The sequence below is a fragment of the Acanthopagrus latus genome, chromosome 20 (assembly GCF_904848185.1).
Source record: "Acanthopagrus latus isolate v.2019 chromosome 20, fAcaLat1.1, whole genome shotgun sequence".
Taxonomy (NCBI): domain Eukaryota; kingdom Metazoa; phylum Chordata; class Actinopteri; order Spariformes; family Sparidae; genus Acanthopagrus; species Acanthopagrus latus.
In genome coordinates, this window is record NC_051058.1 from 780,125 (window position 1) to 795,109 (window position 14,985).

Genomic DNA, 14,985 nt, shown 5'->3' on the forward strand with positions numbered 1-14,985 from the left:
GCTACAATGTCTGCAGTGAGGCTGCGCGGAGGGGTAACAAAGGCGCTGCATTTAATACATGACTTGATACAGCATATAAAAAACAAAAACACTCAAAGTTATAAAACTTTATAAAAGTTCACTTAAGCAATACAGGCAAAGACACCATAGCAACAAACACTCATGGATACTCTCAAAATGAAATATCCTCAAGACAGCAACATGGCAAAAAATATTACACACAAGGTAACTGAATTCATTGCTCGGGATAACCAGCTCATCTCCATAGTAGAGAATCAGGGTTTCTTCGTCACCTAGAATTTTTGAATCCCTGGATGCCCTTTTATCTCGGCATAACATTGCATTGACTCCATTTTCAAGTTACAACATGCTGGTATGCGCACTAGTCGCCACATTTCTTCCGATGCATATGTTGTACGTCACTGTTCACGCCCAACTTGGTGCTTCATGTCACATCACATGTTTACGCCTACCCCAGTGGTGGCGTTTTGGGAAAGAAGGAATATCAGACCTCCCTTTTAGATAGACAGTGCGGAAGAGTGCAGCCTTTACCTTGAAGCAAATGTGCCGCATTTTCTGTCTAAAATGGGCTAGTAATTCCTTTCTCAACCAGTAGAAAATGCTCTGAACACCTGATTATGCATGAAAAAAAAATACCATCATACATTGTGAAAAAATACTGTGATATACATTTTTGGTCATACCGCCTAGCACTTAGTACCAAGAGCTCATGCAAGCATCAGCAAAATAGACACCAGCAGGTGACAGACCCTCGGTCATGCTTTCCTGAGATACAAAAAACTTGCAGTAGATAACCCAAAGGCTTACAGAGGCGTTGCTCAACTTCATTAGAGACAAGGCCAGTCTGCCATTCAGAAAATACATTTCACAGACTGCAACCAAGTGTCACTGCAGTTAGTGCACAGTTAGGGTTAAAGCCATGGGCCTGCCTGAAGGTTATTCTGATCATGTAGATATTTGCTTCCCTACAGTCTTGCATTTCAAATATTTAATCTGAATTAAAGCTTTACAGCTTCTGCTGCTACCTTTCTGTACAGGAAGCCTGACATAAATACATTCCTTTGGAATACAATTCAATTCAATGCATTTGTATATTTTTTTTTCTCGTCTAATAAGATGTGCTGTGTGGTTCAATTTAGCCTCATGATGTAACCTTCAACACAATACCAACAATAATAATGATAATATCAAAATAAAAAGAGCCCTTGTATCTGTATGAGTATCAGCCATTTGTGTATTGGAATTGGATGGGAACTGAAAAAACGTCATGTTTCTATTAATGGTGATCAGAGCTGGAGCAAATAAACATCTGCAGTGGGGTTTGGGTATGAATGCCAGTTTCACCCATTCACACTGAAGACAAAATCCAGATGTGTAGCTGTTGGTGAGTGTGTTGTTCAGAGTCAAAGATTTATTAGGGAGCAATAATTTTTTCACGCTTGTTAAGTTTTACATTTTCAATACTATCTTAGAATGTATGTACCTTGGTATTGGTTCACCCACACTGCTGTCACATGTCTTTCGGTCCCTACTCTCTGTCTGCTCCCCCTTTTCATGCCCTCTCTTTTCCCTCTCTACTTCCCTCAGCGCAGCTGCTCAGCCTTGTAATCAGCTCATAGTCCATGAAGGGGCAAGGACAAAAGCAGGCAAATTCAGATTAACCAGGCAGCGGGAACCTGAACCCATCATCAGTGCACTGGGCCTTTCATGTGGTTTAATGGCTTGTGACAGGCTCTTTCTCACAGATTCAGTGACAAACTTCTCGATTCTAGATGGGGATTTTTGAACTCTCGGCTCTTGTCACACGGCTGAGAGCCATGACCCAATTGACCAGTCGGCTTTTTGATGACAATCCTTTCAACAGTGAAGCTTCCAAACAAGGGGGTACGACTACATAATCCCTGCCTCTCTATTCAGCCTAAGCACCACAGTCAGAGCGCTGAGGAGCAAAGAGACAAGTAACATGTCTAGAAGCCCAACTAAGATAGTTGTCTGAAACAACATAATGCTGCACTGGTCAGCTACCAGCAGGTACAACCTATGACACTTCTATTATGAGGCCCCATCTTGAAGTTCTAATTCAAACAGTAAGCACCAATCACGAAACTGGAAACAAAATCTTGAAAACGTTTCTCTTCTTAACTGAACATTCGCTGACTTGTGAAATGTCTTCATTTCATGTCATATTTGATTCTTCTGGATGTCAGCTGTATATCAGATCCTGTTGTGTTGGCTCTATTGAGACCAGAAGTACAAACAGGGTTTGTAAACTCTAGAGGTGACAGGTGTTTTTGGAGCATTCCACAACTGTATCAGTCTTTTGTTGAACCCGTCTCAACTTTTATTCTGCATTTACATGTCAGACCAGATGAAAGTTATCAATACTGAATTTGGTTCTTCTAACAATCTAGTTGGTAGCTGGTTGGAGTCCATAGCCACTATATTTTATGATATAGCAGCCAGTATGTTTGCAGACTAAACTGTCTTGCTGGTCCTCTTCACAGTCATCTTTCTTACCATCAGTTTCTCTGCATCAGCACGGACTTTGAGGAGCTCTGTGATGGCATCCACAAAGCCTTGGTGGTGGAAATTGCACATCTTCTCAATCTCACGGTCATGATTCCTTATTCGGGCATCCAGCTTTTCCATGAAGCGCTTGTGGGCATTGGGCTGGTCATCATAAATAGACCTGAGAGAGACAAACATGGGAGTTGAAGGAATAGAGGAGTGGGTAAGGCAGGAAATATGGACAAATACAAAACTGTCTGAACCATTGTTTGAATGAATATGACTTGCTCATATGTCCATTTGCAGCCTGACGGAGGTTCCACATTTCTCCAGCTGCTCTCTCACACAGTCTACAAAACCCACAGACAGATAAATCTGCAGCTCTTCTGGGAGCAGCGTCTCTCCTCCTCCTCTGGCAGGAGTGACACTGAGTTACTTTGGAGTAAATATCTGTGTATGGGTGAAGTGAGTGCAAGAGTAGGCATTCTGTGACAAGACCGTGAATGTGGTCGATAATGAATATGTAGGTAAAGGCAGCACACCATCTTAATGAGCTCTTCTTTGTAATCATGAGAAAGTTTCATCGCCAGACAAGGCTGTCGCTGCACATTTTCAAACTATCATACAACCTTAATATTCCTCATAGTGGATTAACTCAATAATCTGTTAATTGTATCTCTTCTAATTTTAATTTTCCAATTTCCTTTGGGCTTTTAATTATGAGCCAGTATGTCCTCCACATAGAGGTTATTCTGAGCAGTCTGAAAATAACTGGATTCATGAACACACACCATGTTTAGAGCTAAACAATTGGAGGGGTAATGGTCTGTAACACACCTGAGCTGGATAGGGAAACGAGAGATGAACTACGAGCTCAGCAGTCTATGCGTTCCTCCACCTGTCTGTGATGCACTCTCACTGGTTGTTTGGAAAGTATGCTTGTGTTTCAGCCCACACATTAAAGCTGAAACAATTACTGGAGTAACTCAAATAATTCGATTACAAAAAATGTTTGGAGCAAAATCTCTGCCTCAAGGCTTTGTTTAATTCCTATCAACTGCATTACGTGGCTTGCTTAGCTCAGGGATCATTTTTCCACACAGACTGTTATTGTGGACACACACCACTACATTCAGAATTGAGTTGGTGCAATGGCGGACAGAAACCGTCGGTACAAGACAGAGAATGTCCAAAGTTTGGGATCATTTCACATTTAAAAAAGAAAATAACAAAATGCAATATGCCCACTGCAAAGCAGAACTGGCGTACCACAACAAGTCTACAATGATTCAACATCTGATCTGAAAGCATCCAGTTGTTAACACCAGCTCATCAAGTGTCGCCGACACAAGCTAACGTAAACATTGATGTTAGCTAATTCAATGTAGGCTACCATGGCTAGTTACAATGTATGGTATTTGTAGAGGCTGTAGCCTGATATAGGCTAGATGTCATGTTAAGATGTGGAAACTAATTTGTGTTAAAATGCAAGAGAGTAATAGCCTTCTACACCAAATAACTCTCCACACACACACACTCATCTCGTCTCTCTCACTCTCCCTCACGCACGTGTGCACACACATGGCATGGCATTGATAGCTGCAGCACTAGTGTGCACGCTGAACAACAGCACCGCAAAAACACTGAGAACCAACTGGGCTGTGGGGAGGCCTCAGTGGACAGTTGTTTGCACATTATTGTAAAGAACCCTGCTATGAATCACTATGGGTGATTCATAGCACACACACACACACACACACACACACACACACACACACACACACACACACACACACACACACTTTTCTGTCCTATCCTGGCCTGGCTTCAACAGGCACAGATGGATGTGTGTGTGTGTGTGTGTGTGTGTGTGTGTGTGTGTGTGTGTGTGTGTGTGTGTGTGTGTGTGTGTGTTTGTGTAGAAGAGGGAGAGGGAGTGACAGAGAGACAGAAAACAGAGAGAGGGAGAGAGGGAGAGAGAGAGAGTGAGACAGAGAGACAGAGAAAGAGAGAGCATTTCTATCCAATCTGAAAAAAATCTCAGGATCACAGTTCAAACTCAGCTAATGAAAAGTGGTTTGACTCTGACTGCAGGTATCTGAGAAAAAACACTTTGAAATTGATCCAGTGAAAAACACAGACAAGCTGACAATCATGAGCTGTGCCTCCAGTAGTGGGAAAAACTGAAATTATATAGAAAAACACTGAGAGCTAAAAATGAGCAGCATGAACAGCACCAACTTGAAGAAACTGAGGAGTCCATTGATTAAAAAAAAAATGGCATTCATTCAACAAATCAAACAAGGAAGAATTGGCTATTCAAAATGGTAAAATATGGGAAAAAAAAAAAAACACATTGAAAATCTAAACAGTGCAATCACACTGGATTCAGACCAAAATAATCTGCTCAACAAACTAGAAATCAGAGAATCAATCATTAAAGACAACCAAAATCCTTTAGATTATGAAGGTAATGAAGGTGAACTGCTGGCTAAAATCCAGGCCCAGCAACCAAGGAAAGCAAGTGGCTCTGATGGCATCTTAAATGAAATGCCTCAGTTTAACAACCATGAAATCTGCCATATTGAAATTATTCAATCTCATTCTGAATTTTGGACATTTTCCTGACACCTGGAGCCAAGGGCTTATCAATTCAATCTTCAAAAGTGGAGACAAATATGAGCCAAATAACTACAGAGGCATATGTGTCAGCAGCAACCTGGGGAAGTTATTCTGCAGCATCTTAAACAGCCGACTGCAAAGCTTCCTCAGTGAGCACAATGTCCTGAGCAAGAGTCAGATTGGTTTTACACCACAACACAGAACCACTGACCACATCTACACCCTCCACACCCTCATCCAGAAACACGTCCGCCAGAACAAAAACACAATCTTCACTTGTTTTGTAGATTTCAAGAAAGCATTTGGCTCAATTTGGCACCATGGTCTGTTTCTGAAACTACTAGAAAAAGGTATTGGAGGAAAAATCTACAATATTATTAAGACAATGTACATAAATAATAGATGTGCTGTAAAAAGTAGAACCATGGAAACAGACTTCTTCCCCCAAAGTAGAGGGGTGAGGCAGGGCTGCACTCTGAGCCCCACCCTGTTTGATGTTTACATCGACGAATTGGCCAAATCCCTGGAAGAGTCAGATATCCCTGGTCTCACCCTCTCTGACACAGAAGTCAAATGTTTACTGTTAGCAGATGGCCTAATACTGCTCGCTCCATCAAAGGAGGCTCTACAAAAGCAACAAGATCACCTGCAAAAGTTCCGTCAGACCTGGGCCCTGACTGTTAACCTGGAAAAGACAAAAGTCATGATCTTCCAGAAACGACCTAAGAGTCAGAAAAATCCCCACAAGTTCCACCTGGACTCTATGGATATAGAACACACACACAGCTACACATATTTAGGACTAAATATCGACAGGATATTTCAATCTGGCCATTAAGGATCTCCGAGACAAAGGCAGAAGAGCTTTCTGGAATATAAAGAAATCCTCAAACAGACATACCGATCAAAATCTGGATAAAAATGTTTCAATCAATAATTGAACCAATTGTATTGTATGGTAATGAAGTGTGGGGCCCTCTCATGAACCAAGACTTTGAAAAATGGGAAAAACAACCAATTGAAACACTGCACACTGAGATCTGCAAAAGCATCCTCAAAGTCCACAGGAACACCCCCAATAATGGTTGCAGAGCTGACCTGGGCCAATTTCCCCTTTTCTCCAAAAAAGATCCAAAAAAGAAAGAAAAAAGTTCTACCAGCAACTGAAAGCCAGCAAGCCCTGCTCCTACCACTACAAAGAGAGAGTGGCAGACACAGACAGAAGTGGCTGCCCAGAGGAGCGGCTGTGTCAGTTCTATCCACACAGACAGATGGAGACAGAGCAGCACATCCTGCAGCATTGTGACACATACACAGACATCAGAACTCAGCTCTAAATAAAGATACAGCTCCTAAGGTGAGTAGTTCAAAAACCGTCTTTTTAGTAGACTCTGCGTACACAATTAATGTTCTCAATGCTCGTGTTCATGTGTAGAGACTATGAGCTGTGTTTCATGTTGTGTTGAGCCTTCTTAGTATTTTAAAAATAGCGATTTTGATGCTAGTGTCCATTGAAAATTAGCTTGTCCGAAAACGAAACTACAGTAAATGCCACTTTTGTCATAATTATGCTTTTACATGAAGGTTTGACTCATATATAATCACAAATAAAGCCTAGGTTGCTTTTTGGCAAGACTTTCACTTTAAGTGACATCCCATTCTTAATCCACAGGGTTTAATATGACGTCAGTCCACCCTATGCAGCTATAACAGCTCCAACTCTTCTGGGAAGGCTTTCCACAAGGTTTAGGAGTGTGCTTATGGGAATTTTTGACCATTCTTCCAGAAGCACATTTGTGAGGTCACACACTGATTTTGGACAGGAAGGCTTGGCTCTCAGTCTTTGCTCTAATTCATCACAAAGGTGTTCTATCAGGTTGCGGTCAGGACTCTGTGCAGGCCAGTCAAGTTCATCCACACCAAACTCTCTCATATATTTCTTTATGGACTTTGCTTTGTGCACTGGTGCACAGTCATGTTGGAACAGGAAGGGGCCATCCCCAAACTGCTCCCACAAAGTTGGGGACATGGAATTGTCTCTATGCTGAAACATTCAGAGTTCCTTTCATTGGAAATAAGGGGCCAAGCCCAGTTCCTGAAAAACACCCCCACACCATAATCCTTCCTCCACCAAATTATACACTTGGCACAATGCCGTCAGGCAAGTACCGTTCTCCTGGCAACCACCAAACCCAGACTCGTCCATCAGATTGTGAGATGGAGAAGCGCGATTCGCGACTCCAGCAAACCAGTGGCGGCATGTTTTACACTACTGCATCCGACGCTTTGCATTGTAATTGCTGATGTATGGCTTGGATGCAGCTGCTCGTCCATGGAAACCCATTCCACAAAGTTCTATACGCACTGTTCTTGAGCTAATCTGAAGGCCACATGAAGTTTGGAGGTCTGCAGCAATTGACTCTGCGCACTATGCGCCTCAGCATCCACTAACCCCACGCCGTAATTTTAGGTGGGCTACCACTTTGTGGCTGAGTTGCTGTCATTGCTAATCGCTTGTCATAATACCACTGACAGTTGAATGTGGAATATTTATGAGCAAGCAAATTTCACGACTGGACTTGTTGCACAGGTGGCTTTCTATCACAGTACCACACTAAAATTCACTGAGCTCCTGAGAGTGACCCATTCTTTCCCAAATGTTTGTAGAAACAGCCTGCATGCCTAGGTGCTTGCTTTTATACACCTGTTGGCAGGGTCTGAAATTAACACCCGCCAAGCACCAATGGCGGGTAAATTTTCTGTTTGGCGAGTAAATCACACTGGTGGGTAAATGTTTGTACCACAATAGAAAAGAGACTACTGCGTTTTGGGAGGAACACACACAAAACAGTGTGAAGACCCGGCCGCACTCTGCTCGGACACCGAATTTCCACTGTCCACTGCGCTACGGCTCCGATCCGGTTTTGCTCCGCTGTCCACCATCCTGTAACCCCCGGTTTCGATTTGAGTCTGCCATGGTGCAGTACAGACAGCTGGCGTCGTGAGGCACGCGATAATCAGGTGATCACTCGCAACCGCAGTTATAGGTCTGTGTTATAAAAACAACAGCATTAAGTGTTCCTGACCAAAGGAGCAGTAGAAGAGCTTATGTTTGTCTCTTTCTTGAGACTTGTGTGCTGGTGTCAACACTGAGTGTTGACAACTGAATTCAACTGAATTGCTGCGTTGTGATCCAGCATCCACCAGATATAGAAGTCCTTAGTGAAAACTATGCTTCTCAGACATTAGTGTCACTGTCATATGTAACCTGTTAGGAAGCACGTTTGATGTACTTTTGTTTTAAAATGAAAATGCAATCCTACAATAGCGTTTAAATTTTCCATTTAGTATCATTTGTATGATAATGTAAATGAAAATTCAATAATCAATGACCACTTTTTACAATTATTTTGCTGAGAACATTCACTGATTTTCTGTTGTGGATAAAGTAATGTTACATACAGAAAATTAGAGAAGTAACAGCTATATTGACTAACATGATTGTAAGTTAATTTAACTGCAGTTTGGATGAAAAGAAAGGACTCATTGTGGGCTCAACATATAGAAATGAAAAGCAGGCCTCACCCTAGCCATGCAATGTGCCAACAACAGCAGCTAACTGTCTGCTTTTTTGCTTTCTGAGTTTCCCTGAGTTGCAGTAGGTGAAGGCAGGTACTCCAGTTGCTGTAGAACAAGGGCAGAGTTAGAATCTTAAAAACTTTCCTACAGTAAAACATTACATAGATCATGAAGCAAAGTTAGAGAAGCAAAGAGCTACATCCAAGCCACTTTAAAGCCACTAGGAGCCGGTCATTGTTATTGTGATGAACAGAGATTTGGGGGTTTAATTGACACCAGGAGAGGTAAAAATTTGAGGAAAAAAAAGAGGTACATCGACAAACACGCCTCATAGACACAATTAAGGTTACATCGCTCATTCTACAGTCATAAAACGAGCTAGGCTTGTATTACAGTTGGATGAATGAGGTTCCCAACCCCTACAAAATCTACGTGGCCTCATCTCTGCTGGAGTAACTGCTCCATCTAGTGCCAACATAGTGAAATACAACCTTCATAGCTGTGGATAAATAAAATTTAATTCCAGCCATCTGTATTGAAATAGACGTGATCATTTTGTGATATCTGACCCATCTCTGACATTCATTTAGAAATGACTTGAAAATTCCTTAAACAAAACCTGATCCTACTCACTGATCAAAAACATTAAGCCCGTATCTACAGCCGATGCACGATGTACATTACCCCTCCGGCAGCAAATATGGTGGTTACTGTTGTGTCTGTTGATTACAGTTGCAACAAGAAATACATCACAGTGTCATTTAAAGAGGGAATGTGATTAAGGTAGAGACCATGACAGACAGATTTCAAATTACAGATTAATCAATTATGAAGGTAATTGTTTCAGGTTTTCCCTGTTTCCTTTTCAGTAAAAGGGGATCACAGTGTGGGACACACAAACTGTGCATGCACCTTTACAGAGACTCACTGAGGGGAAGAAAGAAAAGAGCTTTCCAATGTGACCAGTAACCACATACCAACATGTGGGTCATATGACAGGGAAGCCTTGAGAAAAGAAATGACAAACAAACAAGTCAAACCGGAGAGATACAACATTTTGTTGAGCGCACCTGTAATCAACAACCTTGATGATATTGACAGAATTGTCACAGGTGATCATCTCTCTCTGTCTGTCTGTCTGTCTCTCTCTCTCGCTCTCTCTATACATATAACATATATCATACATATAATATATATCATATATAACATATATATTAAAAAAATATCATACACATAATATATACATATATTATGTATATAATATATATTTTGTATTATATATATATATATATATATATATATATATATATATATATATATATATATATATATATATATATATATATATATATATATATATATATATTTCATTATTTTTTTTTTTTTTACACTAAGGGTGTCACAATTTCAAAAATTCGAAATTCAACCAAAGTTAAGTCACAATCTCGAACTTCGAATTAAAAAATGGGATTGTCGATGCTGCCACACCCCCATGTCACGTCCGGTCAGCTTGCCAAGTGGAAAAAAAACACACACAGTAAGTGTTGAAGTACTGTGAGTCTACCTCCTCTAACTGAGCTACTAGCTAAGCCAGTAGCTATTGGCTACAGCCAGCCAAACGATAGCATGGTGTTACACCATTCCTGTTCGGCTCCCAGACCGTGGTTGGGAAGCACAGACGAGATGATTTCCACCAGGGCCAAAGTTTGTGTTTACCGTCGTGGTGAACCACTTTCACGTGTTAAGGTGGTCGGGAAATAATGCCAGGGAGCTTTGCTGTATCTGGAGGAGCCATAGCCTTTATTCACAGCCAAACTGCAGCCTATATCATACACTTTATTGCCCTCGCTACTACTGCTACTCCTTTCACTTCTTCTTCTCCCATTCATTCACTGTGCGCAAGTACGCATGCTCCCTCACTCTCACTCACCCACTCACACCTTCCAAACTTTACACACACACACCTCATGCACCGCCCTATTCCTGAAAGGGGCTAAGCAACTCTTACAACAAGTGGAGACCCATCGACAGAACTTGAACCCCCTCCTCTTTCACTTAAGTCACAGGTGCGGAAGTATTTTGGATTTCCAGTGAGTTATGTTGACAAAAAAGCCACAGTTTGCAAGCTCAGAAGAAACTAGATGGCAGGTTATTTTGTTTAGGTTTCCAATTGACTGAAGATATAAGTTATTGTTAGTAAATGATTTAAATTTGACAACGTAGTATGGTACAGTGCAAACAAAGGTCAGATGTTATATTGCATAAAAGTCTAGTATAAAAATGGCAGAGCAACCTTTGTTTAAAACAATAAATAAATGTAAAAATCGAGAGTTGAATTGAACCGTGACCTTGGAATCGAAAACTGAATCGAATCGAGGATTTGGAGAATCGTGACACCCGTAATATATACATATAAATACATACATATATAAACACATATACAAATATTTACACACACATATACACACACACACACACATATGTGTGTGTGTGTGTGGTTATTTTAAATCCTCTGATTCCAGCTTCTTAAATGTGAATACATTTGTATTGCAGATGATACAAGACTTTTGAGAACATTAGCTTGGGCTCTGGGAAAGGAAACACTGACCAACTATTTTTGGCCATTTTGTAGACCTAGAGAAAACACTGACAGATTAATCAATAATCAAGAAGATCGTTAGTCACAACCCTAATTGTGATAGCTCTAAGTCATCACATTTGCAAAGCTGCCTTTTATGCCACACTGATCTTTACACTAGCTCAGTTTTTTACAGGTCATTTCTCTTTAAGAGTAGATGTTTTTATGCAAAGCACTTCCGAGTGACCATCTTATTTAATGCCACTTCTCTTCTTTGTTTTTGTCAATCAAAAAAAACAGGACTTAACTCCTGTCCCTTCAACACAAACTAAAAACAGACAGGCTGGAAAACAGACAGCTAGATAACAAATTTATAACATTCATTTAAATTCAGAGTTCAGTCTTTTTGTGTGTCTTTTTCCAGCTGCCAAAGATTTATTCACTGGTGGGGGTCTCGTTCAGTCTTCATTTGTCTAATGATATTTTATCTTGAAGCTCATAGCTGATAAATATTCATCCAAATCCAAACACAATAAGTTAATTATATAATTATATTATTATATAATAATTAATTGTATCTTTTTTTATTGATATATAATTTGTTTGCTGTTTAACCATGCACTGCATCAAACTCCTTAAACCCCATTGTTCTGACAAACATTAATCATAAAGCCAAAGAACCCTGCCCATTAGACTCTGACACTGTGGAGCTACACAGGGGAGACATTTTGTTTAACAAATCAGATGTTACCTCACCAAATCACATGCCAATCCTTATTTGTTTGAACTCACCTCAAGTACTAGAGGACAAGTTGAAGGGCTGGCTAATGTTTGGTGTCCTTCATAAATGACTAACTGAAAGAGCTGAAGTGAAGAACTCAGCCTGGTGTAAAGAATGGCACAGTACTGGACACAAGCACACCCATGCAGCAAAGTAATCATCAGCCTCTATGCTGCCATATGAGGTTTCTTCTTCCTGTTATTAATAATTGAGAGCAGGTGGTTGCTGAAACAAATACGTCTCTGTCTACTGCTTCCTTCCAAAGCAGGAAGCTTACTTTGGCCAGCATATAGTGGCCTCTGGGTTTATACTATGCTCCACCATCCTGTCTTTGTAATAACAACCACAAGCTAAATTTGACTTTAAATTCAATATTTTTTTGTGTTTTCTTCAAAATGCAAATATTAGTTTGCAAGTTTACTAGTTTGTCTGCAGTGTTGTCATAGGTAGGCTACCAACAGCTTGCACTCTCTCAAACTGTGAGAGTTGTGACATTCTCACAGTTTGAACCTAGCTGGTCCGTTACTGCTGCAGTTCCGCAAAATCTGTGGTCTGGGAATGCCCCATATATTGTGCTCTACACTCTACCCATTGCTTTCAAGTTTGGTCATAGCAGGGCTTCCCCCTTACTTCAAAATATTAGCTGCCTCTTTGTAGACAGAGCAACACAGACCTCTCATGTCATGTCATTGTCCATAGCTGCTTATCCCTTTGCTGGTTGCTGGAGCCAATCCCAGCCTTGTCTCAGGGCGAGGGCAGGGTACTCCCTGGACAAGTCGCCAGCTCATCGCAGGGCCCTCACTGATGAGCAATGTGGGGTTCAGTATCTCGCTCAAGGACACTTCGACATGCAGCTCAGACCTGCCCAGAGCCGGGATTTGAACCAGCGACCTTCCAATCACTGGTCGACCCGCTCGACCCGCTGAGCTACAGCCGCCCCTGCAACATAGACCTAACTTTTACAAACTTAGTCTTTTCTCAAAATGACTAGACTACAAAACCAACTGCAAGAGAAACAGAGAGGGGCTGTTGGCTGCTCTGATGCCTTTAGCTCCAGTACTGAATATTAGCAAAGTGAGCTAGAATGCTTTTGAACCAGACGCTGGAGAAACCTCATCTGCTGCCATCTCCTCTGGTACATAACTGTATTAAGAGCACAACCTAAAGTTTCTTGGGAAAAATATGATGTTTTTTATACATCACAGATGTTGAACAAAGACATTCATATGTGAGCCCTTATGCTATAATGTGAGACGCACTGTGATCTGACGGCAGTTATGGCTCAGGGTTACAGCCAGTGTCTTGTTGTCGCAAGGTCAGTACTTCGATTCCCCTAGTCTTGTCAGAGTTTCCTTGGACAAGATACTGAACCACAAACTGCTCCTGATGTGCTGGACGCTTTTTTTATGAGAAGACCGCAGCAGCCCACAAACACCCACTATAAAGCAGCTAACATTGAAAATGAGTATAGCGCTGAGCTAGCAGTATAGCGGCGCAGCGCTGTTGTTCCACCGTCTGGGGAGAACCCTGGACTTTGCAAGGGACATGCAGATATATTAACAGCCGTATATTTGGAAACCCATTTTACTTTAAAAATGTTATCCCACCTAGAGAACAATGCCATCTGCAGTCGATTAAGTAGTGGATAATCTACCCTCGCTCTACCTTTCCCATCTACAGACAGTTGCACATGGTCTGCAGTGAAACACACATTAGCCATATGTACAGTGTTATTACATGCCACTGAAAACAATTGAATTGAGGGATGTTCTCTGGTTCTATATCCCTTCTGTAAATGTACTGATTGTGATGTGACTGCTCCCATTTCATGTGGGCTAGCTCATTCCATTGTTAAATTCTCATTTGTAAGTGCAAATCGTTTGCGATGTTATTCAGTACCACGCCAGTTTGGATAGTTTTGATAGGCCTCATAATTGGACAACAAGCCTCCTCCACACTTGGCTAAATGGTGCATTGAAAAACAGAATCTGTTCTACTCTTTACATTAAAGAGAAGTGGGAGAGGGAATTGAATGTAAATATTACTCTGGAAGAATGGCATGATATGTGTGAAACACAACACAACTAATAATTCAAGAACATGGTGGGAATTTGGGTGGAAAAACCTGACCCGTTACTTCATTACACCTAAACTGAAGAGTAAACAAACTGGTTCCCAACATACATGTTGGCAACTATGTGGAGAGAGAGAGAAGCAAATCACAAACACATCTTCTGGGAGTGTCATAAACTTAATTTGCTCTGGGTAAGTGTGCATAACATAATGAAAGACATTCTGGGATATGTAATACCCAGGGAATGTAAAGTTATGTATATTGGAAGTTTGAATAATTATGTCCCAGAAAAAGATATACATTTAACCAAAATGTTATTGGTCACATGTAAAAAAGCAATTATAAGAAACTGGTGCAATGCTGAACCACCCACTACAACTCAGCGGCTAGAGATCATAAGGGAGGTTTACATCATGGAGAGAATGACCCATCGGCTTAGAATGAGAGAAGGTGTCTTTGTTTCTAAGTGGGAAAAATGGATGCCGTATGACATAGCAAACCATGCTTAAGGATTGACAGATTTGAATGTATGTACTTTGTCCTGGATAATAAATGCCGCTCACCATGACTGTTTTTCTTTCTCAACACATTTGTCTCAATTTTCTATCAAATTCTACAATGGAATACATAATCCAAAATTTCTTTTTGTCATAATGTAAAAAAAAAAAAAAAAAAAAAAAAAAAAAATATCCAATGGAAATGTGAGTGTCAAAAAAAGAAAACAGAATCTGTGCTGAAAAATTTAATCAAATGCGAGGTACATCCTTGGTATGAAAAAGGGCCACAGAGCAAACACTGGGAGAAGCACACAGAAAGGCAAGC

The 14,985-nt window shown here is 40.9% G+C and overlaps 1 protein-coding gene across 8 annotated transcripts in view; it reads right to left on the reverse strand.

Moving 5' to 3' along the window:
• Positions 1–14,985, reverse strand: part of exoc6 (exocyst complex component 6) — a 62,914-nt gene that overhangs the window by 43,824 nt on the left and 4,105 nt on the right. For all 8 annotated transcript variants that reach the window (XM_037081086.1, XM_037081084.1, XM_037081083.1 and 5 more), the window contains exon 2: positions 2,539–2,710. In XM_037081086.1, the coding sequence (XP_036936981.1) occupies positions 2,539–2,710 (172 nt within the window). The remainder of the gene's footprint in view (positions 1–2,538; positions 2,711–14,985) is intronic.